The sequence below is a fragment of the Myotis nattereri genome (genome assembly GCF_964212035.1).
Source record: "Myotis nattereri genome assembly, chromosome: 3".
NCBI classification, from domain to species: Eukaryota; Metazoa; Chordata; class Mammalia; order Chiroptera; family Vespertilionidae; genus Myotis; species Myotis nattereri.
Genome location: NC_138077.1, coordinates 57,472,801 through 57,497,277, shown reverse-complemented (window position 1 = coordinate 57,497,277; position 24,477 = coordinate 57,472,801). Strand labels below are relative to the sequence as shown.

The 24,477-nt window shown below is 50.3% G+C and overlaps 1 protein-coding gene across 1 annotated transcript in view; it reads right to left on the bottom strand.

The window, feature by feature from the left end:
* The window catches only part of SEMA5B (semaphorin 5B), a 37,260-nt gene extending 14,935 nt beyond the window's left edge, over window positions 1–22,325 (bottom strand). Inside the window, exons 1-6 of the mRNA XM_081087252.1 lie at window positions 22,127–22,325; window positions 16,564–16,663; window positions 11,359–11,404; window positions 2,066–2,128; window positions 1,612–1,710; window positions 678–891 (exon numbers count right to left, since the gene is read on the bottom strand). Of these exons, the coding sequence (XP_080943378.1) occupies window positions 678–891; window positions 1,612–1,710; window positions 2,066–2,128; window positions 11,359–11,404; window positions 16,564–16,663; window positions 22,127–22,280 (676 nt within the window). The 5' untranslated portion in view covers window positions 22,281–22,325. The remainder of the gene's footprint in view (window positions 1–677; window positions 892–1,611; window positions 1,711–2,065; window positions 2,129–11,358; window positions 11,405–16,563; window positions 16,664–22,126) is intronic.
* Window positions 22,326–24,477: the final 2,152 nt, after the last annotated feature.

Sequence of the window (24,477 nt, the reverse complement as noted above, 5' to 3'; positions counted from 1 at the left end):
AGGCCTGCAGGGAGGAAGGGGGCAGAGTCGGGAGTAGTCGCCTACTTCCGTTTTCCCAGGTGGGCGTGACACCCTCTGCCAGCCTGGCGACCTGGAGGCTCTAACTAACCCTGCTCCCACCTCCAATGCGAAGGGCAGTTGTAATAATAGCTGACATGCATTACTGGGCACATAATAGTACCCAGTACTATTATGTACCAGGCACTATTATGAGTACTTTATATGCATCAGCCATTTAACCCTCTTAACCACCTAGGAGGTTAGCACTATGATCAGCACCAGGTCATAGATGAGAACACTGTGGCACAGAAAGGTCAGTACTTGCTCAAGGCCACACAGCTAGTTAGTGGAGAAGCAGGGATTCAACTCCAAGGGGCAGGAAATTCATGCCACCCCCTCCCCCCAGTCACTTTCCTCCATAATCCAGCCTCTGAATCAATTCCTAAAGGTTCCTTTCCCCTCACAGCCTGCCCCCCATCCGCCCTGGGTGCTCAGGGCATTTGCGATTCCAGCCAGAGTCCATCTTCTTGGGCAAACATGCACCCTACTCTGGGCCCCTTCATGAAGCCAAGTGCAAGCCCTTTCAGAGGTTGGGCAGGGAGGAGGATAATGGGGGTCAGGGTGGGCTGGTGGGTCAGAACTGGGGGAACGCCACCATTGGGGCTGTGTCTCCTTACCATTGAGCCACTTGGAGTTATACTGGGCAGTGCGAAGGGGCGGCCCACTGCCCAGGCTCCGGTAGATGGCAGGGTCCCGACCTGAGAAGTCAATGACTGTGGCTGCGTAGAGCTCCCCCTGGGAGGAGATGACAGCTGTGGAGTTGTGGCGAGGGTCGTAGGGGCAGCGGGCCACACCATTGATCTTCTCCATCGTCCGGCTGAGGTTCCCCACCTGGGATGGTGGGGAGATGGGGCACTTTCCCCTGAGATCCAAGGGCTGCCTGTTTTCCCGCCTCAGAGTTTATTTCCTCCTGGGCCCCTGGTCTCTGTGAGCCTCTCCCTCCCAGCCTCCCCCTCAATGCCCACCCCACAGTCCCTCTGCGGAAGCAGCCCTCACGGAGGGGAAGGTTGTGTCAGGAGCTCTGCCTGCCTCTGGCCCCTGCGCAGTCAGGTACACCGAGAAAACACAGCAGGCCTAGTAAAATGTGAATTTCGATGAGCAACAAATAATTTTTTAGTATAAGTATGTCCCAAATCTTTTTATTTATTTATTTCAAAGAGGAAGGGAGAGGGAGAGGGAGGTAGAAACATCAATGATGAGAGCAAATCATTGACAGGTTGCCTCCTGCACGCCCCCTACTGGGGATCAAGTCCACAATTTGGGCATGTGCCCTGACCAGGAATTGAATCATGACCTCCTGGTTCATAGGTTGACACTCAACCACTGAGCCATGCCATCTGGGCAGTATGGCCCAAAGCTTTCATGGGACATACTTAGGCTAAAACATAATTTGTTGTTTATTAGAAATTAAATCTAACTGGGCATCCTTTCTTGTTTTGGGGTTTGTTGTTTGCTAAATTTGGCACCCCTATTCCAAGGCTATGTGCCTGGGCGGGAGAACCTGCCATGTCCCTTTCTGACTGCCCCTCCCCACCCCCGAGCAGTCCCCACCTGCCTGCTGGAGCACATGGGGGAGAAGGCGTTGGTCCCACACAGGAACACCTTCCGGCCAGTGACAATCAGGACGCGCACGTAGTTCTGACACTCCTCCTGAAGCAAGAAGGGGAGGTGATAAAGGGACAGCTCTCCGGGTGCTGGGAGTCTTCCCCTCTCAGCACTGCACCACAGATACATACAAGCACTGCCCTGGGTCCCAGCTCACCCTGATGTGAAGTTCAGGCCGCAGTGTGGGTGTCCTCTGCCCCCCCATCTCCCTCCCCGGCTGTCTTACTGCATCACTGCCCACTCAAATGCTCAGGTCTGACCTCACCCACCCAGGAGTCCCCAGTGCATCCAGTCTGGGCCTGTGCAAGGTGGCCTTGTGCCCACAGCATGCCCGTCCACCCCGAAACCACCAGCCTCCTACTGGCCGCAGCCAGGGTCCCGGACCGGCAAGGCCACGTACCTCCGCCTTCCCTTTGCTTTGGCAGGAGCGGCGCGTGTCCTCGTTGGAGGCCCACTCTGTGGCCTGTGGGGGGAGGACACGGACATCACACAGCTGTGCTACTCGCCGCCAGGGCAGGCAGCTGTCAGGTCTGGGTGGACAGGAAGCTGGGAAAGGGTCAGGGACAGCCTGCAGGGTAAGGGCTCCTCTCACTACATCCACGGGGACCCAGTGGGCTGCAGACCTCGGTACCCAGAGATCTTGAAGGAGTGAACATCCCCTCAGCCCAACACCCTCCGCACCTGCTAGGGTCTGGGGAGGCGGTTGTACCAGCTTCCTCAGCTGCATCCCCTGCAGCTCCATCCTAGGATCTCCCGGAGCCTTGCTCCCCGGGGCAGCAAGAGCTGGAAGTGGTCCACCTTCAGGACCACCCCAGGCCTGAGTGGGCAACGGGAAACGTGCTTCCCTCATGTACCACATGTCCCTCAATGAGTGGGAGGCAAGGAAGGCTAGATTCTGCAAACCTCAGAGATCTGTTTAATTTCCCCACCACAACCCTGCAAAGTGCTTTTTTGTTGTTTTTAGATGAAGAAACTCAGATTCTGTGTGACTTGCTGCTGCTACAGAGTAGAGCTGGGATTGGGACCCACATTCCAGATTCAAGGGCTCTGTGTGTGTGTCTTTATCCCACCATCTCCAGAACCCAGGACTTCCACTCTCCCCACTGCTCTCCCTGCCCCAGCTCTGAGCTGTCTGAGTCCCTTCTCGCTCTCCTTTAGCATCCAGCATGCTCTATCACGAGGCAACGTGCCCGGGGACACAGCTTTCACTCAGGGACCCAGAGGACACTGTCATGTTCCCAAGTCCCCTCCCCGCTTCATCTATTCCGTCTCTACTCTCAGCCAGTCCCTCCTGGCCTCCGAAGAGCATCTGGAAGGAGAAATGATACCCTTCAGGTCCAGGCAATGTCAACTGCCCTGGTGTGTGGCTCTTTAGAGATTTCTGGGTCACATGTATAAATATGAACTGCCTACCTGTCCCTGGAGCAGGAGCCCTGAGCAAGCAGCTCTCCCACCCAAACAGGGACAATAAAAGAACCCCTCTTCTTATTTCTAAAAAAGTTCCTTCTAGCTGTGCAGTCACTGCCTGCCGGGGTCTAGGGGCCCGGGGGTGAGAGGGCAAGAAGGGTGCCTGGAGGGGGGGCAGGGGTGCTCTCTGCTTTTCAGATTGCAGCCTCCCACAGGCCTGAGGTGGTTGCTTTGTGGGGCCGAGGGAGGGCTGACTTCCTGGATTCAGGAGCGGTGACAAGTTTGGTCATGCCTCCATCAGATCCGGGAGCAGGCTGGGCTCATCCTGCCAGGCCAGGGGCTCAGGGGAAGGACAAATGACCCCTGCATCTAGCCACATTGCTGTGGGGTTCATTTGGACAGAAACCAGGGAGCCACTGTCATCCTCAGGGCCCCAGCAGCTCCCAGGCTGAGCCCTGTGTGAGAAGGAAAGAGGGGCATAGACAAGAAACCTCAGGGCTTTGTGGGTAGAAATGCGCCATGACTCACAAACATTGCACATGTCCAGGCCTAAAGCTCCGGAACGCGGATGGCTGCGGGGGACTGTGTGGGCAAAGGGCCTCGCTGGGGCCTTGGGATCCCTCAGCACAGGGGAACTTCGAAAGGGTCAGGCTTGTTCCCAAGGGGGTGGGAATCTCACTGGGTGGGGTCAGGTGTGTTCAGTCAAAAGGAGTTAAAGTCACCCTGGGCTGAAATCGGTTTGGCTCAGTGGATAAAGCGTCGGCCTGCGGACTGAAAGGTCCCAGGTTCGATTCCGGTCAAGGGCATGTACCTGGGATGCGGGCACATCCCCAGTAGGAGATGTGCAGGAGGCGGCTGATCGATGTTTCTAACTATCTCTCTCCCTTCCTCTCTGTAAAAAATCAATAAAATATATTTAAAAAAAAAATAAAGTCACCCTGGGCTGAACCCCAGGACAAACACTGTGCCAGGCACTTGCCACACCTTCTCTCTTGATCCTCAGCACAGCCAGTGAAACACGCAGCCCTTTGCTCATTTTACAGGTGAGGAAAACGAAGCTCAGAGAAGTGGAGCCATATGCCCAAGGTCACAAAGCCAGTAGGCAACAAACCCAACATGCCAATTCAGACGAGGCCAGCACTCAGTTCTCTCGGCTGCATCCTACAGCCTCTCACAGCAATAGATTTCTCAAACCAAACGCGAGAGCAGATGGCCTGCAAAGAATATGTATATTTATAATGATAACAGCATAAAGTGGGCTTGAGTCATTTATTTTATTTAAAAATTATTTTTATCAAAGTAATGATGCACAGAGTTGAAAAAGTTAGGTAGTATGAAAAAGTTATTTAAATAAGCTCAAGTAGCCTACTCCTCTCATACTCCAACCCCATTTCTCAAGGTCAACTACTTTCAACTATTCCTCTGTGTGTGTTTAATTCAGTTTCTGAAAAATATGTGTCAACCTCAGACTTCGTCTTCTGACTTCTGCTATGGAGGTGAAGATTTCCCCCGCTTACTCATCCCCATCTCTCCTACCTCACAGCATTCATTCATTTCACCCATCTTCCCATTACAATTCTGTAACATGAATTATTTAATCTTTGAATGTGATAGTAATTTAATTAAAAATCAACATTAGTATTTAATTAGTATTGTAAATATGTAAAAATTGTTCACTACTACCAACTTAATACCCCAGGTTGCATCACTGATTGTAATATGAACCACTAAGAAAGAATAAATGCTGCCAAACCTTTATTACTTAAAGTTTTGAGGTAAATTTATTGACAGTGCTCTTATTTAGACACTTTAAATCGTATACCGGTATTGAATACAAAAAAGAAAAATGTAAGCAGAACTGAGTATCCTTAAATCTTCTCCGAATTCATAGTTCATCTCGTCTGAATCACTTTTCTATTCCATTGTCAGCGCTCATTTTTTGTTGCTGTTGTTTGCTTGTCTTGGCATATCATTCTTGGAACTACCCAGGGTATAGTGATACAGCAATTCTTAAAGAATGTTCCACTCTGTTCTCCAGAATTCTCTTCCAAGCTATTGACCCCATCCTGCAAGATTAGATGCTGGCACTTTCTTGGTCTTACCAGAAGGTGCTCGCAGAAGGTCCTCTGACAAACCAGGACTCCTATTCCCTCCTCATATCATCTGAAAATGGTTTGTGGACTAAAATGTCAACTGGTTGGTGTTGTAGAATTGGAATACGGGAATGATGACCAGGTTCAAGCACAGGCAATGACAGCTCCACCAGAACTGCAGTCTGGCCACAGCGACTGTAGGATGCCTTCGACGGAAAGACGTGGCCTGATTTCAGACTCTTTAAAAATGTGAAAACGTGCATCTGAGAATCAAGGAAATTTGCCTGTTCTGATGAGATTTCCTTTCTTGATCAACTTTCTGTTTTTCCTGAATGGAATAATTATCTTGGATAATTTTCTTCATTTGCTTGTTTTGCAAATTACTAATTTTCCCCAGGAGCTCAACAGGTGTTACAAACCCCTCTCGATGTTGTTGGCTAACTGCACACACAAATGGTTCAGATCATCTCTGAGTCCCCATCCTCTTCCTCCTGCCTGAGTGTGGACAGAAGCCTCCTGCATGCCTGTTCACCTGGGACTTACCTTCTCTCCTTTCCTGCTTGCTGAATCCCATGTTTCCCTCTTTCTTGATTTACATGCTTATTTTGGTGGAGCACATCTCCAGTATCTTCCTAAGGAAAGGAACACGGTAGATCAGTTTTTAAAAACTCTTGCATGTCTTATTCAACCTATCTTCATACTTGATTGACAGTTTTGATACAGATTTTTAGGCTGAAAATATTTTTTCACTCAGAATTTCCAAGGCATTTATTCCTCCATTGTCTTCTAGAATCCAGGATTGCTATTCCGAAGTCTGGTGTGAGTCTCATTCCCCATCTTTGGTAGTGAGCATTTTCTTCAGGCTCTGGGAGCTTTCAGGGTCTTCTCTTTGATAACCGAATCCTGAATTTCACACGGATGATGTGCCTTAGTGCAGGTCTCTTTTGGGAACTCAGTCAACTCTTTCAGTGCAATGGCTCATCCTCTGTTTTGGCAAATATTCTCATGTTATTTTGTCCTTAATTTCTTCCTCACCTTTTTCTCTGTTCTCTTTCTCTGTAACTCTTATTAATCCAATGCACTGTTGGTCTTTGTATATTTATCACCTAGTTTTCTGTTATTTCTCTCCTGTTTTTCATTTCTTGCTTTATTGTTGTTCTAATTTCTGGGAGATTTTTCTTCAATGTTATCTTCTAAATTCAAATTTTATTTCCACAAGCATAATTTTAATGTCCATATTTTTAACTTATTGTTTTATGTAACAAGATATATTTTTATATCTCAGAAGAGTCTAATTATTTTTCCTAATTAATTTTTTATGTTTTCTTTAAGTTCTGCATTGACCCTGTTTCTGACAGCTTCCTTCACTCAGTTTGCTTGTTTGTTTTGATCTTTCTCTTTCACTGAGGCTTTCCTCAAATGTCTGGGGATTTTTGACTATTTGTTTATATTGGAAAATAAATCTCTAACCATTTCCCACTGAAAGGAACAAAAACTTCTTGGAGCAATGGCTTATTCCAGATCTGGGTTTAGGGAATGTGCAAGGTGAGCCTCAAACATTTCCTTTATCAATAGCAAGGATGCAATCACAGGTGATTGGCATCATCATGTCAAAGGACCAAGGAGCCAACTTGAAGCAGCCCCTTAGTGACAAAAGATGGGATAGTCATGCAATGGATAGATAATGTTTAAAGCCAGGAGTCTGTAAAAATAATAACAAAAGAATACAATTAATTGATTACCATTGACAGAAACTATCAACTGGTAAATAAAGCTAGAGTATCAAACATTTATTCTGCCTTTCCTATATGACTATTGTTGGGTAACCAAACAGTAGATGAAGGGAAGTATCTCTTTGCAGAAGTAGTCCAGCTAACACATTATAATGCCAAAGGAATGAATGGATCCAGGAAACAATCATCAGTAATTGCTAATATATATATAAAAAAAGCTCATCCTCTAGAGAAAATCATATACTAATCTTTAAAGATACTCAATAACACCTATAAAGTAATCTTGTGGGGATCTAAATGGAATAAAGTCTTTAGCTCTAACAATCAATTTAAAAATGATACAGAGGACGGGGGAACATGTTAAGTTATGCTTGGATTGCAATCAGCAAAATCCAGACTGTGGGAAACTCTGTAGGGCACATGACCAGGTTTATTCAATGAATAAATTGCACAAAGAGAGGAAGAGGAGAAACATTGTTCGAGCCTCAAACCTTATCAGTGTCCTCCCCTTTCCTGGAGTCTCCAAATTTGGAGCCTCACCAGTTGGGTCTTTAGAGAAAGGGCCTTAGTCTTTCTTTGTTGGGGGAGGGGTAAAATGGCTGTGTGGGATGGGACAGGAGATGTGGGTTCCAACCTCTCAATTTAGAGAATTTCAACCATTCCCCTCTTTTAGGCTTGCACCTCATCCTCACAAGTCCACAATATCTGACACCCGATTTCTGAGCCTTCTAGGAGTCTGCCATATCCCCTCTGTAAACTCTTCTGATAAATCAGTTGCGATTGCTCCATCCACTCTCCATCTCCGCAGAATGCAGTTAATCTCTTGTCCACTGACGGCTCTTTTGTCCTGTCATGGTGCATCTGTGCCTTTAACATCTGTCACTGTCCTCTCGTGGAGTTTTATGAAGGAGTCCAGATAGACATGAATGATCCATCTGCCACACATAGTGCTTTAAACTGGGACTGTCCCAGAAATTCCAGGATGGTGATCTCCAGTAGCAGAATAACTGCATGGTTTTCAGCCACGACAGAGAGCAGGCGAGGCAGCCAGGAACTGGGTAATCTCCTTGCAAACTCAGCAACTCCCCTGGACACGAGAGACAGTGGCTGAACATTTAGACATCTTCTGAGTACTCAGCAGAGTTTAGATTTCAAACAACTCTAGAGCTGCCAGACTAGCTCGGAGAATGTGGAAGTAACTAGGTGAGAGCTCCGAATCAGCCTCACCGCGTGCCCAGGCCCGGACCGGACCCAGCCCCGGATGCGTTCCGATGCGTCTGTGCATTTCAGTCCTCATTTCTGCACTTGCAGGACACCTGGCAGCCTGCGCTTAGAAAACCATTGCCACTAGACTTCCAGCCATGCCATGCTCTCGTCTCATCACTCCTCTCCTAATTGCCAAACCCAACTTAGCTCATCACACAGCTGCCCCTGACCCTGCCGACCACGTGCCACCTTTCCTTTCCCAGGCCAGTTTATTAAGTTGCACTGATAAATAACATCACAGGTGAGCTGATTTGATTTCTCCGCTCCCTTTGAAAGAAAGCGTGTGTGTGTGTGTGTGTGTGTGTGTGTGTGTGTGTGTGTGTCCCTCCCACCCACGCCCCTCCATTCAGTGCTTGGAGACTGGGGTATTTCGATTTGTCTTAAGGAGCAGTAGTTTACATAAACTGTTTAATAAGGGGTAGGCACTCAAACATCCTTTTAATGGACACTGGTTTGCATGAACTGTTTGCACTTAGATTTTTTTAAGGGATATTAATTATTTAAACTACTGATAAAGCACTGAGTTTTAAAGTTTGGTTAAAGCGTGCCCTGGGGCCATACGGAAGGAGCAGTGGGCTGTAATGGAGAGTTACGTTACAGCCATGCGGACCCCAGGCAGTTGGAGAGTCAAGGAAGCTGGGCCGGGGTAGGGGTGCAGCTCATTGTTAGCACTTGTTTGCTGTGAGCCACCTGTGGTAGCAGATTTGGGGACTGAACGTTTACAAGCAGGGACCTGAAGCCTCCTTGGGCTGGGCTGTGGCAGGGAACTGGCTCGCTGGAGTTGGGAATTTCTCCTTAGGCCTGGTGGCCAGGGGCTGAGGTCTGCTGCCAGCCTATTTGAGGGAACACTACAACCACTCACTCCAACTTCTCCCATTCTCTCTGCCTTGTGACCAGATGGCGCCCCCTATGGTGTGGACATGGACATGCAATGTAACTTTTTTTCTTTTTAGTTTCATTGGGAAGAATTTAGTCTGAATTCCAGAGATCAGGCTCCAAAGAGACAACCTAAAAAGATGGTAAAACTAATTCCTAGTGTACTTGGGGCTGGTTTGCAGAGTCCTTCAGAAAGCCCCCCGAAGCTGAGCCTGCCCTCAGCATAAGTTATGGGCTCGCCCAAGATATCTTCCTATGGCTGAGATCAACATGGAGTTGGGTGAACCAAACCCCAGGCCTGGTCATCAACCCGGAGTGTCTAACATCTGATAAGACCCAGAAATGGGCATCAGCTTCAAGGACACCTGGGGAAGCCAAACCAGTTGGGCAGCACCTACAGAAAAAGCCTCCTTGACATCCTGGAGCAGCGGCTCCTAAATTTGGCTGCACCTTGAGCTTTTACAAATCCCAGTGCCCGGCTGGACCCCAGACCAAGTAAATGAGTCTCTGAGGGTGGGACCCAGGCATCGCTGTTTTCTAAAGCTCCTCTGGTGATTCCAGTGGACAGCTGTGGGAGAACCACTGCCTGGAGTCAGGCGAGCTCCATGCCCATCCTGATCTATGCTACTCAGCTATGCCAGCCAGAATCCTGGATGGCACCACTGTGGCCCAAGCCTTCCTAAGCTATTCAGCACTGCCAGCTTCCCCAACAACAGGGGTCACCTTCATGCAGAAGACAGTGTGCCTGGTGCCCCCCAGTGCTGTGACCCTGTGTGATTCTGCCACCTGCAGACCTCTTCCTCCCAATGCTCTCCATCCCCACTCTGCCGCCTTAGTTCAGCTCTCCCCATCACTGGTCTGGACTATTGCACTTGAGTCCTAACTGGCTTCTCCACTTATTTGTCTCTGCACTGGGCCAAGTGGTCAAAATACCAAATCTACTTCTCTGCTTTAAACCCTTTGAGGAGCCCCCAGTGCCTTCAAAATAGAACATGGGCCTCTCCACTCAGCAACGAAGACCCTCTGTGACGTGGCCTCTGTCTCTCCCCGGCGTCATCTCCCACCCTTATCCCACTCACACCCCATGATCCTGCCACACTGGACCCCTCAGCACTCCATGCTGTTCCACATCGTGTCTCCTCCTTAGCTGCCTGGCAACTCTCATCCTTCAAGCTCCAGCCCACGGGCAGCTCCTGCAAAGCCTGTGCAGACGCTGCTGGGCCACCACTACCCCCAGCACAAGCCCCTCCCTGCAGTCTTCCCCCAGCACTGCCATTCATTTTGCACATCTGTCTCTCTTCCCGCCTTTAGCCGCTTTACTCCTCCCAGAAGACCTTCATTTGCAGGCCATGGGAGCCTAATAAAAAGCCACTGCCTGAGCTCAGGGCAGCACCCCTGGATCCACTTCCTGCCCCTATTGTGAATCGCCTCTGCACGGGCTCCCCCAAACCTTGACCTGCTGGGCTTGGCATCTATCACTCATCATCTTCTCCTGGCTGTCCGCGAGACCTGAGGGTGAGAGACGCTGCTTGTCTTACTGCCCCTCTGCCCCAGCTCAGTTCGGATGCACAGAAAGTGCTGAATGGATACTTGATCCCTGGGAGACCAGCAAGCCTCCTGGACAGGAGGACGGGGGCTCTCTCCTCATCGAAGAAGAGATGGCCATCCTTTCTCCAGAATGTTCAGCCCCTGCAGAGATGGTGTGGCAGCTGTTTCTCAATCTGGGACAAATGTTCTGGATCAAGAAGGCCCATTAACATGCTTTCTCACCCAGGGCACTTGGGGAATGAGGCTTAGGGAGTCCTTGGCAGTAAATAATTAACAAATCACAGCTCAGTGGAGCTGCTGGGTGAGAAGGGGTTATGCAGGCCAGGCCAGGAAAGGAACCAGCAGCATCCTGACCCTTGAGGCCCAAACTCAGAGGCCTTCCTGTGGATTAGGAGCTGGACTTAGAATGACCCACCCGTCCTGGTTTCCCAGTCCTGTCCTGGCTTTAGCACTGCAGGCCCAGCACCCTGAGGCTCTTCAGGCCCAGGCAAGCAGGGCCAGGGCCACCGAGCTCTGGGCCTCCTTTCCTCCCCTCCTCGCAGGAAGGAGCCCTGTGCGTGCCTCCCTGTTCGAGAGGCCTCACTCCCTCTTCCAATGATCTTCCCAGCAATCACCTTGACAGCCAGGGGGAATCCATGGCCAGTGAGAAGAGCCTGGGGCTCCTATTTTCCACAGTAGGGGTTAAATTGTGACTCTTGCTCTTTGCGCTGCCCCAGCTGGGCTCCCAAATCCCAAGGACATTACAGAGAAGGGAAGGGAAGCAAATGTACCTGAAGGAGGGAGACATTGGCAAGGCTGAGCCTGAAGAGGTAGTTCCTGTGAAAACAGAGACGGAAATCATCAGTCAAGCTGGGCCCGCAGGCCAGTCCCGGAAGGCAGCTGCTCCTGCCTCACACGCCGGGTGCCAGGACAGGTGCCGAGTGCAGAGGGTCTTCGGTAAGCGGACCCCCAAGGAGAGCTTCACCTCCCTTAGCTCATGGAATCCTCACAGCAGCCCCAGGAGCACGGAGAAAAAAAAAAAAGCCATTTTACAGACAAGGAAACAGGGTGGGTACATGGCCCAAGGACGAGTTAAAACCTAGACTTGTCTATTCCACGTGTCTGGCCACCCTGGCAGGTCCAAGAAGAGCCTCCACCACTTTCCCACCCCTGGAGCCTGTTTCTGTTCAACTTAAAGCCTCCTGCAGCTCTTGCAGGGACCCAGGCAGGCCACCTGCCTTCTCCCCTCACCCCCCTCCCGGACCCACTCCCCTCCTCAAACAGGCCCAGTGACTCTGGGTCTGACTTTCCCACAGCCACCTCCCTGGACCACCTGTCTCTTCGTGCCCAGTCGCCCCCTCTGCCTCTTCACGATGCTCTTCCCCATGGTCTAGCCAGCACTGGGCTGCCAGACTCGGATTCCTCAAACACCGTTTTCATCAGATCAGCCTGCTGCTCAGAAACCTTAAGGAAATATGTCCACATAAAAACCTGCACGTGGAATGTTTATAGCAGCTTTATTCATAATTGCCCAACCTGGAAGCAGCCAAGATGTCCTTTAGTAGGTGAATAGATTAGTAACCCGTGGTCCACTCAGAAAATGGAATATTACTGAGCGCTAAAAAGAAATGAGCTATAAAGCCATAACAAGACACAGAGGGACCTTATGTGCATATTACTAAATGAAAGAAGCCCATCTGAAAAGGCTGCATACTGTCTGATTCCAATTATATGACATTCTGGAAAAGGCACAGCTATGGGACATTAAAGGGGATCCATGGCTACCAGGAGTTGGCGGTGGGAGGGAATGGATGAACAGGCAGAGCACAGAGAATGTTCAGGGCAGTGAAAATGCTCTGTATGATGCCATAATCATGGATACATATCATTATAAATTTGTCCAAACCCAGAGGATGCATACCACCACCAGTGCACCATAACATAATCTGTGGACATTGGGAGATAATGATGTGCCCATGTAGGTTCATCAATTGTAACAGACTTACCGCTCTGATGGGGGAGGCTGCACGTGTAGGGCTGAGGGTATATAGAAATTCTCTGTACCTTCCCATTAATTTTGCTGTGAACTTAAAACTGCTCAAAAAAAAGAGTCTTGCCCAGCCGGCGTGGCTCAGTGGTTGAGCGTCGACCTATGAACCAGGAGGTCACGGTTCAGTTCCCTATTAGGACACATGCCCAGGTTGCGGGCTCGATTCCCAGTGTGGGGCATGCAGGAGGCAGCCGATCAAGGGATTCTCTCTCATCACTGACGTTTCTATCACTCCCTCTCCCTTCCTCTCTGAAATCAATTAAAAAATATATGTATATATTTTTAAAAGAATCTTAATGATGATGTTACCTATTGAGCACACAGTGTCAGGCACTGCTGAAATTGCTCTGGAGCCACAAGGGCCCCTTGCATGGACCCGAGGGTGACAGAACCACCGGTCCGAGGGCCATGTGAGAGTGCAGGTTCACAGCATAGACCCTGGGGCAGAGACGGGGGAGTCCAGCTCAGTTGCTTGTGAGGGACCTTCTGAGCACCTCAGCGTCTGCATCTAAAACGGATGTGGCTGTCTTTCCTCTTTCACAGGGTGGTGGAGACAGGGCAATGAATGGTAAGATGCATGTTAAGATGCTTTATGAATGTCAAGCAGATGTAAAATACTGGTTTTCCCTAAGAGTCTTCTCTCCTTCATACATCTTTGGTCATTCCTCTTTTCATTCCTGGAGTTTTTAGAAGTAATTGCTTTGGAAAGTTCTGGCCTCCCTCAGCTGTGCTGGGAAGAGAAATGAGGGGAGAGGTTGTGGAGTGGGCCAGAATGCGGAGGGGCCCTGCCAAATGAACCCAGGGCCTGGAGGAGACTGCTTGGGCTGGGGACTCCTCTTCCCCAGCTCTGGCTGCTGGCCCGGGCCTCACTCAGCTGCTCTGCTGTCCTGGCGGGCCTCACCCATGACCTTGGCTCCAGGCTCCTGCTGCCCCTCCCCAGCCGCCTGCCCTGAAGAGCTGCCCCGCCCTCTCCCTCCTGGCCTGGGGACAGATGGGCTGTGGCTCATGGCTCTGCCCCGGCTATCTGCTAGGTAACACAGGCATCCAGCCACAGCTTTAAAGAATGAGGGGAAACATTGCATCACTTTTTTATGTTTTCATTTTTATCCCATCAAAAATCATTCTTCACAACGTCGTCGAGGTCTGCTCTTCTGGGAGATGAGAACAGAGAGAAATCTCTGTAGCTTGACCCGCCCTAAATCCCTCAGGAAACAAGGCGGGGTGTAAAGGAGCAAAAATATGTCCCCTAGCCGGAATTCCAGAGGCCGAGGGGCTCAGAAAGGAGGAGGAAATGTGAAAGGCAGAAGAGGAGGAAGGAAAGTGACTGAAAGAAAGGGAGGAGAAAGAAGCCAAGGACCCACTTCATTTGTTTCAAGAGGTGCAAGGGGCAAGTCCAGGGCTGGTTCCCTCCCACCCCCGATCCTTGGGGCATAGCCAGGATTGGGGGGAAACAAGGATAGGAAAAGGTATGTGTCCACCGTGTGGAGGAAGCCTCAGATTGGGTCGGGAAGAGCAGTGTGACCACAGGCAGGCCACCTCTCCTTCTGAGCCTCAGTTTCCGGGTCCATACAATGGGGCCATAGAACACCATCCCTGGGGTTCTTGTGAAGATTAGATGCGTTTTTACATGGCTGACTGCCTACATGTTTTAGATGCTTCACTACATACATGGTACGTAAGACGGTGCCTGGTGCACGGCCGGCACAGGATGAATGACAGCTTCTAAAATGTTTCCACACAGTCCAGAGCCAGACATCAGGGTTTTAAAAGTACATACAGAAAACAGATGGGACCTGAATGAGGTGGAAGGCTCTTATCGGTCATCTTCCTGACTAATGCTGTTCGGCTGTTATGCAAGATGTTATCATTAAGAGAAACTGGGTGGAAGGCTTATGGTTGGAATCTCTCTGTGTTAGTTCTTACAATTGCATGTAAATCTATGAGTATCTCAAAATAAAAAGTAGAACAATTACTCTCTTAGCTGGAAAATGAAATCCATACTCTTGTAGACTTGCCCATGTACAGATTACCTCTGGGCAGACATACACACTCACCGCAGGGCGTGCCCCCAAGGAGGGGTCCTGCTTGGAGTGCGGAGGGGTGGCCCCCCTCTTCACTGTATACTATTTTGTACCTTCTGAATGTTATACCAGAACACATAGCACCGATGCACTGTGACTGGTTCTTTTAAAAATAAAAATTAACCCGGCCGGAGTGGCTCAGTTGGTTGAGCTTCATTCTGTGCACTGGAAGGTCACTAGTTCAATTTCTGGTCAGGGCACATACCTGGACTGCGGGTTTGATCCCTGGTAGGGGCACCTATGGAAGGCAAATAATCAATGTTTCTCTCTCTCTATCCCTTCTTCTCTCTAAGCATGTCCTCAGGTGAGGAATAAAAAAAAAAGTTAGAAAATAAATAAAAAGTGAAATGCTTTCAGCCCAGCTTCGCCATAGCCCTGTGAGGGTGGCAGCACAGAGCCTGTAACCCAGACCTTACAGATAAAGAAACTGAGGCTCAAAGGTGAAGATCAGCCCTAGCCAGTTTTCGCAGTGGTCAGTGTCGGCCCTCAGACCGAAGGGTTATAGGTTTGACTTTGGTCAAGGGCAAGTACCTCAGTCGCAGGCTTGATCCCCAGCGCTGGTCGGGGGCGTGCAGAGGCAACCAATCAATGTGTCTTTCTCACATTGATGTTTCTCTCCCTCTGTCTCTCCTCCCTTCCACTCGCTCTAAAAAAATCAATGGAAAAAAATACCCTCCTGTGAGGATTAATAACAACAACAACAACAACAACAAAGGTGAAGAAGATCACCCAGGACAAGAATGCAACTCCTTGGGTCCTAATCCAGAGCTCTGTCCTCACCTGCTCCTTGTCATACGACAGTGAGGGGACAGGAACACTCAGGAAAGCCCAGACGTCAAGGCTGGTCAGCCGCCTGGTGATCACCCTCCCCCAGCCCCAGAACAGCAGAATCAGGACCTCTGGGGTGGAGAGCGTCTGAAACATGCCACTGCAGGAGGAGGGACTACACAGACTCGCAGAACAAACTCCAGCCCTGGGCTCAGGGGACCTGGGTTCTGTCCTCAGCACTGTTGTCATCTGGCTATATTACCTTGAGAAGGTCACCTTGCCCTCAACAGGCCTCTCTACCTCTTCATGTTCACATCAAAGGCAGTTGGATTAGACCAGCGATTCTCAAGCCTGAGTGTGCTTCAGACTCCCTGGAGGGGCTGCTGAAGTGCAGGCTGCTGGCCCCCCAGAGCTTCTGGTTCAGCAAGTCGGGGTGGAGCCCAAGGATCTGCCTTTCTAACAAGTTCCCAGATGTTGCTGGTGTGGCTGGTCCACTCTTTGAGACCCACTGGAATCACCCATCTCCGAGCTCCCTTCTCTACCAGAACTCATGGTCTATAATTTTGTGAGAATTATCTCCTCCTGCGCCACCCCACAAAGTCCCCATAAGTTCTCCCTAGAGAGTGTTATCCTTTGGATACTGGCCCTGGACAGTGGGACCAAAGGAGGTCAGGTAACAGGGAAGCCAGGTCCTGCCTAAAAGAAGCGCAAGGCCTGTGTCCGGGAGTCCCAGGTGCAGGTGGCCGGCCGGCCAGCAGGGGGCTCCTGGGCACCTTCTCTGCTCGGAGCTCCCAGGGAGGGTGCCAGCTAGGCTGGGTCTGGCCGCATGGCAGGGACAGGGGACAGGAGGAGGCCGCTCTCAGTAACTGCCAGCCACCGAGGTACGTGGCTTGCTGAGATCTGGAGGTCACTTCACCCCCAACCACAAATGCTTCCTTCTGTGGGAGACAGACATTCAGGCACAGAGAGGGCCTGGCTGAGAGGAACAGGAGCCCAGGACACGAGAATGCCCACAGTAGGCTCACCCCAAACAACATTCCCTCCACCCAATTCTAAGCACCTGCACTCTTGACCCCAACCCTCCTGCCCCATTTTACCTGGCTCCCACGATGAGCTGGTTCCTGGAGGGATCCAGAGCGAGCTGGGAGAAGTCTCGGGCTCCAGGGTAGGTGAAGTTAGAGACCCAGGGCTTCAGGTCTGGGGAAGGGAGAGAGGCAAACACCCACTTACCATTGACCAGGTTACCCGCTACCCAGCACTGGACAGGATAATGGAAGGGTGAAGAATCGGTCAGCGTGAAGTCAGGGTGCAGTGAGGCAGCGGGCGCCAGGAGACCTGTGCGCAGCCAGCTGGGAGCGGGTGGGGAGCAGGGGTGGGGTGCTGCCACTGTTCCCGCTTTGTTCCCTAGCTCAGAAAAGGGCTCCACCTGCCCCAGCTGCCCAAAGGGGGACCTGTAATCACCCTTGACTCCCTCAAACCCTCGCCAGCTGCATCAAACGTGCTGGCCAATCCTGACTGGTATACATCCAACTCTCTCTGAAACCCATCCATCTTGCCCTCTGCACCCCACCCCCCAGCCAGCCACCAGCAGCTCTAGCCTGGACTGGTGCCAGCCTCCTCACTAGACTGGCTTCCACTCCTGCCCTTCCAGCCCATTTCCCATAGGGCAACCAGAGTGATCTTTCCAAAATGCAAATCCGGTTGTGTCACTCTCCAGCTGGAGCCTGTAAAAGCTCCTGGAGAAAAAGTCCCAACCCGTGGCCCCACTGTCCCCCCAAGTCAGATGCCTGACACAGCCATTATTTCGTGATCCATGGAAAGAATGAGGCTTCATCTTTCACATCCCCTTTAGACTCCCCACCCAGCCACACTAAACAGAACACTGTGCACTTCTCCAATCTAGTCCACAAGAACCTGCACACTCTTGCACTTCTGTCCTCCCTACTCCACCTCCTCCAAGAAGCCTTCCCTGACGCCCCCAACCTGAGTAAGGGGCGCCCATAGACCTCTACTTTACTGCTATCAACATCCCCATATCCCTGGGTGTCTATCCCAGTGGTTTGTCCTGGGGGACAGGGAAGATCTTGCTTCTTGGAGTGCCAGGCTTCTCCCAGTACTTGGCAGTGTTTGAATGAATGGATGAATAATCCTCAGCTCCCTTCTTTCTGTACAAGAAGAATCGGGTTATCAGACAAGACTCCACAGAGGGTGGGCGAGCAGTGTCCATCCCTGTCTCCAAGGAAAGGTCTTCCCAGACAAGGCCAACACTTTTCATGGGCATTGGGTGGGCAGAGAGGAGACCGTGCAGCCCTCTGGGTGGATGGGCAGCGGTGTGGGGAGGGCAGGCCTGGGCAACAGTACCCGGGTGACTCCTCCTTTCCCTTCTGTGGAGGCCTGCTTCTCCCACCTCAGTGCATGGCCATGTAATAGCTGCCCCTCACCCCTGCCTCATGGATGGGAGGGAACTGACCAGTAACGAGAGAGCCTTGAGCAGAGGAACATTCATGCTGATGGGGTAAAGACGAGGGGGGAATGTGAGGCCCTGCGCTTTCTCCCCACGGCGCATTAGCGACTGGCTCACAGGAGGCCCAAAGGAGTGTGTATGTGTGTGTAATCCAAGGGAAATAAATCATTGCTCATTATCCCTCCACTACAGAGTGAAAGCAGCCCTTCATTTCTGCACAACAGGCAAACACTTAATCGCTCACTGGAGAACTGGAGGTTTTACGAGTTGGATGTTTTTTAGAAAACTGTGTTATGCATAATTTAAAAAAATAAGAAAGGAATTCTACAACAAAATGAAGCTAACCCCTTGGTTCTGCCTCTGCCCCCAGCAGGTGACTATGGATTGGCAACAATTGTCATGTAATTGCAATGACATTTTTGCAGTATCAGTACAAGAAGTAGATTTGCAGCCAGGTAGACTGGGTTTTTAGCTGACCTCAGGGCCACTCTCAGAAATCCTGGTAGGATATTATACTACCTGAGAGACTAAGCCAAGGGTCCTCTTCCTCCAGGAAGCTCTCCTGGATTATTTCCCCTCCAGGTGATCTTATTTTGGTCTACATTCTCTCTACCCTTTCTGTTCCATTCACATTGTATGTTATTGTCACTCAATGTGCTCAAGTGTGTTTTCTCACAGGGCGGGGGTGGGGGGACAGTGTGAAAGAGCTTGCCCATCAGACTGGGTGCTCCCAAAAATAGCAACTGGGTCACACTTTAATTCTCTCCCCTTCCAACAGAGGTATTCCAGATGTGGGCAGCCAAAAAGGGCAAGAGGTGGCATGACTGGTCTGCAGCAAACCAGGAGGAACTCCATCTGGGGACTTCTCAGCCCAGTCTTTGCTGAGGTGGGTCCTTGGGGAGTAGGGAAGAGGGAGAGGAAACAGGGCAGGAGCCAGGATGACAACTGGGGGGAGTCAGGGGAGGGGCGGGTGGAGGCCCCTTTCAGTTTCTGTCCCTCTCCCCTAACACAGAAGGGGCCAACGTGGGCCAAGGGGAAAGGGGGAGATGTGCAGCCCCGTGATCGGGGGAGCCTTCTTGGGAAGGCAGCCAGCTTCCTCCGATTAAACAGGCAAAGAGGACCAGAGGGAGGGCTGTCTTTAAAACACCAAGCACGTCTGAGCTCCGTGTGCAGCGAAGGCTTTGGACAGCGTCTTTAAGAGAAAAATGACATTCTCCATGACGCGCCTGTGATTTTAATTATGTATAGTCAATTCAATTACCCACTTTGTGGATTAACCACTGCTAGTGTTAACTCCATACTGGCTTCTCCCGCTGCCTGGAAAGGCCATGCCGTGGCGAGAGGAATACTGTGAGGGCCAAAGAGAAACACAGGTGGCCCTGGCCGGTTTGGCTCAGTGGATAGAACGTCAGCCTGTGGACTGAAAGGTCCGGGGTTCGATTCCAGTCAAGAGCACATGCCTAGGTTTGTGGGCTCGATCCCCAGTGGGGGGCGTGCAGGAGGCAGCCGATCAATGATTCTCTCTCATCATTGATGTTTCTATCTCTCCCTCTCCCTTCTTCCCCGAGATCAATAAAAATATACTTAAAATAAAAAATATATATATTAAAAAAAAAAGAGAAACACAGGTGGGCCCCCCTTAAAAGAAACACACAGCAGAGAATGTAACCTTCCACAACAGGAGGATGTCAGCCCCTGCACCTGGCAGCTCCTCTGGGTACCGAGGGGTTATTCCCAGGTCAGTCAGGTGTCCGGGGAGAAGGAAACTCGGAGCTACGGGGTAGGACGCCTACAGCTCGGTCGGAAATAAAGTGCAACGTCTGAGGGAACCCTGGAAGCCGGGGGTTGTGCTGGGATGGGTTACGGCAACTTCTCTAGAACACGGTGTCACCCAGAAGACAGTCCATCACTAGTCTCCAGTGCATACTCAGCTGTGCAGAAGGGTGTGGGGAGATAGCAGGATGGACTAGTCCTGGTCCAGGACCAACTGCACTGGGGGCCACCGGGGAGTGACATTGAAGAAGCAATGAGAGGCACATGAGTACCCAGAAGAGGCTCTTGCTCACCTCCGAGGCCCCACTGGGTCCCATTCTGTGCCCGGCGTCAAGCAGGGCCCAATAAAAAGTTAGCGAGTGGACAGGAAAAGCCAGAGCTGTCAGGATGGGGAAGGGGGTGAGCTGGTGGAGGCCAGGAGGGCTGGGGAGGAGAAGCAGAGAGGACACCACTCCGCAGGGCTGCCGGTCCCAGACGACAGACCGTCTCCTCTTGCCCGGAAAGAAGGGAAACCCTCATGACTCTATGTCACCATCGATGTCACCCTGAGCCTCATCCCCTCATCCTGAAAGGGGTGCGGTGGCAAGTCAAGTGATTTACACGTGAAGATACAAAATGGTGTCAAGGAAGCCAGGAACTCAAGGAACACATCTCCCACCCCCTGCCATCCCCACCCCCAGTAAAGGGCAGCCTGGCTGGGGGACAGGGGTCCTCTGCGCTCATCCCATTGTCCCTGCCCCACAGTCAGCTAGTAGTGCCCCTGGGAAGCCCTGAGGAGAAATGTGGTATTAGGAGCCGCCACAGGGGAGCCCTCTGGGAAGGGGACGATCTTCAGCCCTCAGAATCTGGCTCCTTCTGTCCCCCACTTGGTCCTTCCCTTCAGGGGCAGCCACCAGTAGCACCTCAGCGGCATCAGAAGTCTGAGGGTGTGCATGCTGGTTTTGTAGGCTTAAAGGGATTGTTAATTTACCGTAATCCACTTAAGCCTTCAAAGCCTGGATCCCCGCTCAAGCAAGACAGAGAAAACAGGACAGAGAAACCAGCTGGAAAACCTCCCCAAGACAGGAGGCAGGAGCAGCCCGCTGCTGGGAACCCCACACTTCTAAATGCCCCAGCCTTCCCCCCACAGCCCCCAACTCCTATTCCTAGGGCTCCCCAGCCCTCAATCCCATGCCAGCCTCCGACTCATGGGTTTATTTTTCTGTGCTGGTTTCCATCTTTTTTAAAAAAAATATATTTTTATTGATTTCAGAGAGGAAGGAAGAGGGAGAGATAGAGAGAAACATCAATGATAAGAGAGAATCATCGATCGGCTGCCTCCTGCATGCCCTCCACTGGGGATCGAGCCAGCAACCGGACATGTGCCCTTGACCGGAATCAAACCCGGGACCTTTCAGTCCGCAGGCCAACGCTCTATCCACTGAGCCAAACCAGCCAGGGCAGCGCTGGTTTCCATCTTGCCCCTCCTGACGGGCTGTAGCATCCCAGAGGACGGACTGCTCCTCCTGCCTGGCACCGGGGGTTGGAGCGCTCCATCACTCTGCCTGGGCCGAGTCAGGAGGCTCTGACAAGTCTCCCCAACCCTCTGCACCTCGGCCCGCATCTGTCAAAAGGGGTGGTGGCCTTGCCCTGCCTCCCAGCCAGGGTTATAGTGAAGGGGAGACAGGATAGGTGTTTATCAGACTTAAGGATCTGGGGACCCCTGAGACACATCAGTGTGAGCTCCTGCGAGGCAATGGATCTGAAGTATTGATGTAATGTAACACCACCAAGGTCCCCCACCCTGGCTCCCAGGTCGGGGGAGAACATCCAGGAAGCTCCAGTATTTATGTTTTTGCTTTGTTTTTAGATGATCATCAAACGTATGTACTAATTTTAGAAACTTAGTGAAAACTGATAGACCCTGAGAATATGCCCACCGATTCACACATCCCAGCTTGGGAAACACTTCAGCTAGACACTCCCATGCCCTCCCTTGACAGACCAAAGGAGTTACCAGTCACCAGGGCCCCTTTCCCAGGGGGTTCCGAGGACCCCAAAGATGGGCATCCCTGCAGCCATCTTAGAGCAGAAGGAGGCTGTGCAGAGATCACGAGGCACTTCCAAGGAATGAGTCATCCTCGTCTTCCCCCCAGAAAAGCCAAGAAGCAGAGCTCATGCTTCCAGAAGAGCCAGAGCTGAGAGACTGACCAGCCCTCGGCAGTCCACCCAGGGGGTCCACACCTCTTTCTCCAGCAAAGGAAGGCCCCGCCTCCCCGGTAAATATGAGAGAAGGGCCTGGACACATTGTCTGGAGACTAAAGTCAGACGCATCCCGCCCACGGCTGCTGTCCTTATGCATCTGAATCCTAGGTGGGACTGAGTCCTTCAGACATGTCATTGCAGAAAGAGCTGTAGACTTGCACATGTACAGCGTCTCTCACCTGCAAAGGCCACGGTGGGGTGTTCCCTCAGGGCGCACAGCTGCTGCTCACGGCCGGGATCGCTGGTGACATCCTGGGAGCTGGAGAGGTGGAAGACCAGCAGCACGAGGCTGGGCGGCAACAGGGTGGCAGCCAGGGGTCCGGGGAGCACCATGGTGGGCCCCTCTGGGTCCCGGCTCCCAGGGGCAGGCAGGCCGGGGAAGACCTGCAAGGCAAACATTCAGGCTCACCACGTGCTCCCTCGGCAAGGCCCACTTCTCCGACATTCCTCGTGGATGTCAGTGGCCCCACAGGTTTGGTTTTTGTTTGTTTAAATAAATTTATGTTACTTAGAGTTTATTCTGCTCTAGAAATACAAAGTTATAGATCATAGCTTGAAAGCTAATTTCCCTTGGAATGGTATTCTACACAGAACTGACAAATTATAGAGCTTTTCCTATTATGATCCCAAATGGCTTAAAATTTGTTTTAATGATAAAAGTGGTATCTTAGGGACTTTAATAAATGGAGCTAGGACGAATGAATAGCCAGTTATAAAAAGATAAATTTGGGCCCATAACTTACACCTTATACTAGGAAAAATTCCAACTGGATAAAAGATTACATGCTAAGAATAAAACCAACAAAATACTAGAAGAAAATGTGGGCAGTAATCTTTATAACCTTGGAGTGGAGAACCATGACTCAAAATCCAGAAGTTAATATAGAAAATATTTAACTACATAAAAACCCACAAACTTCTGCATGCCTCTCTTTTCCCTCAAAAAACAATGTTAAGCAAAATCAAATAACAAACTGGAAAAAATATTTGCAATTCATATCACAGACAAAGGGGCTAATATTCCTGTTATGTAAATAACTCCTGGGAATCAAGAAGAGAAAAACCAACAGTCCAGTAGAAAATGAATATAAATGCAAACTGGGCTTAAAAACATGAATGACACTTATTCTCAATCATAATAAGAGCAATGCAAATTAAAACTTAGCCTAAGATACCTCTGCTCACCTATTGGTTTAGCAAAAATCCAAGTTAGACCACTGTTGGTGAGGCTGTGGGAAAGGAGGCGCACTCATGTATTGCTGGTGGGTGTGCAAAATGGCACAGCCGTGGCGGGGCATCTGGCAAAACAACAGAGGCGCTTACCCTTTGACCTAATCGTGGGAGTCTAGATCAGTGCTACTCAGAGTATGGTCCACAGGCCAGTATGCACTCTGATGACTCTGGCAAGATTAATGCAGACATTGGAGAGTAAGTGTTTAAAAACCTGCATAGTTATTTGAGAGGATACTTTTTTTTAAATTTATATTTTATTGATTTTTTGCAGAGAGGTAGGGAGAGGGATAGAGAGTTAGAAACATCGATGAGAGAGAAACATCGATCAGCTGCCTCCTGCACACCCCCTACTGGGCATATGCCCGCAACCAAGGTACATACCCTTGACCGGAATCGAATCTGGGACCCTTGAGTCCACAGGCTGACGCTCTATCCACTGAGCCAAACCGGTCAGGGCTGACAGAATACTTTTTATGTCTATTGGATCTAATAACAAAATATTTGGGCTTTTATTTTGCAGGTTGTTTGTGTTTTGTTTTGTTTTTTCCAATTCACTTCCCTAGGGATTCACGTTTATCACATTTTACATGATCATCCCCCTGCGACAGGCTGTAAATTGATAAGTAAAACCTGTTTCTTCATCACAGGTTATCGAGAAGCAAAATAGACTGCAGAGGCACCTGCACATCTGCAAAGTCAGGGAGGCACAAGATAATCCCGGTGGCATTCTGTGAAGTAAGAAAAGACGGGTAACAACCCAGTACCTGGATCTTTGTAATGGGATACTGTGCAGCTCTGGAAAAGAATGAGGTTTTCTCTAGATTTTAATATGGAGAACTCTCCAGGGATATTCAGTGAAAAAAAGCAAGGTGCACAACAGGGTAATAGCATGCCACCTTTTGTGTAAAAAGAGGGTAGAGACAAGAATATATATTTCTATTTCCTTATCTTAGCATTAACATACACTGAAAAAAAATCAAACCAATAAAAAATGGTTACCTATAAATAGCAAAATCGTGATCTGGCCTTCTCAATATAAACCTTTTATATTATTTTCATTTTTGAATAATAAATATGTCTAATATTACCTAGTCTATTAAAAATTAATCCTTTTTAAAAACTAGTTTTGGTTCCCTAAACCTTCTAAGAGGGAGGCTGGATAGCTCCCCTGCGGCCTCCCTTACACCATCTGAACCAGCTCCCAGCTCTCCTCAGAGGCCATCCACTGTGTCACCAGGCTCCCTGGGCCTCAGGCCTCTCACTGCCCGACCTCCTGGTGTCACTTTCCTCATCTGTG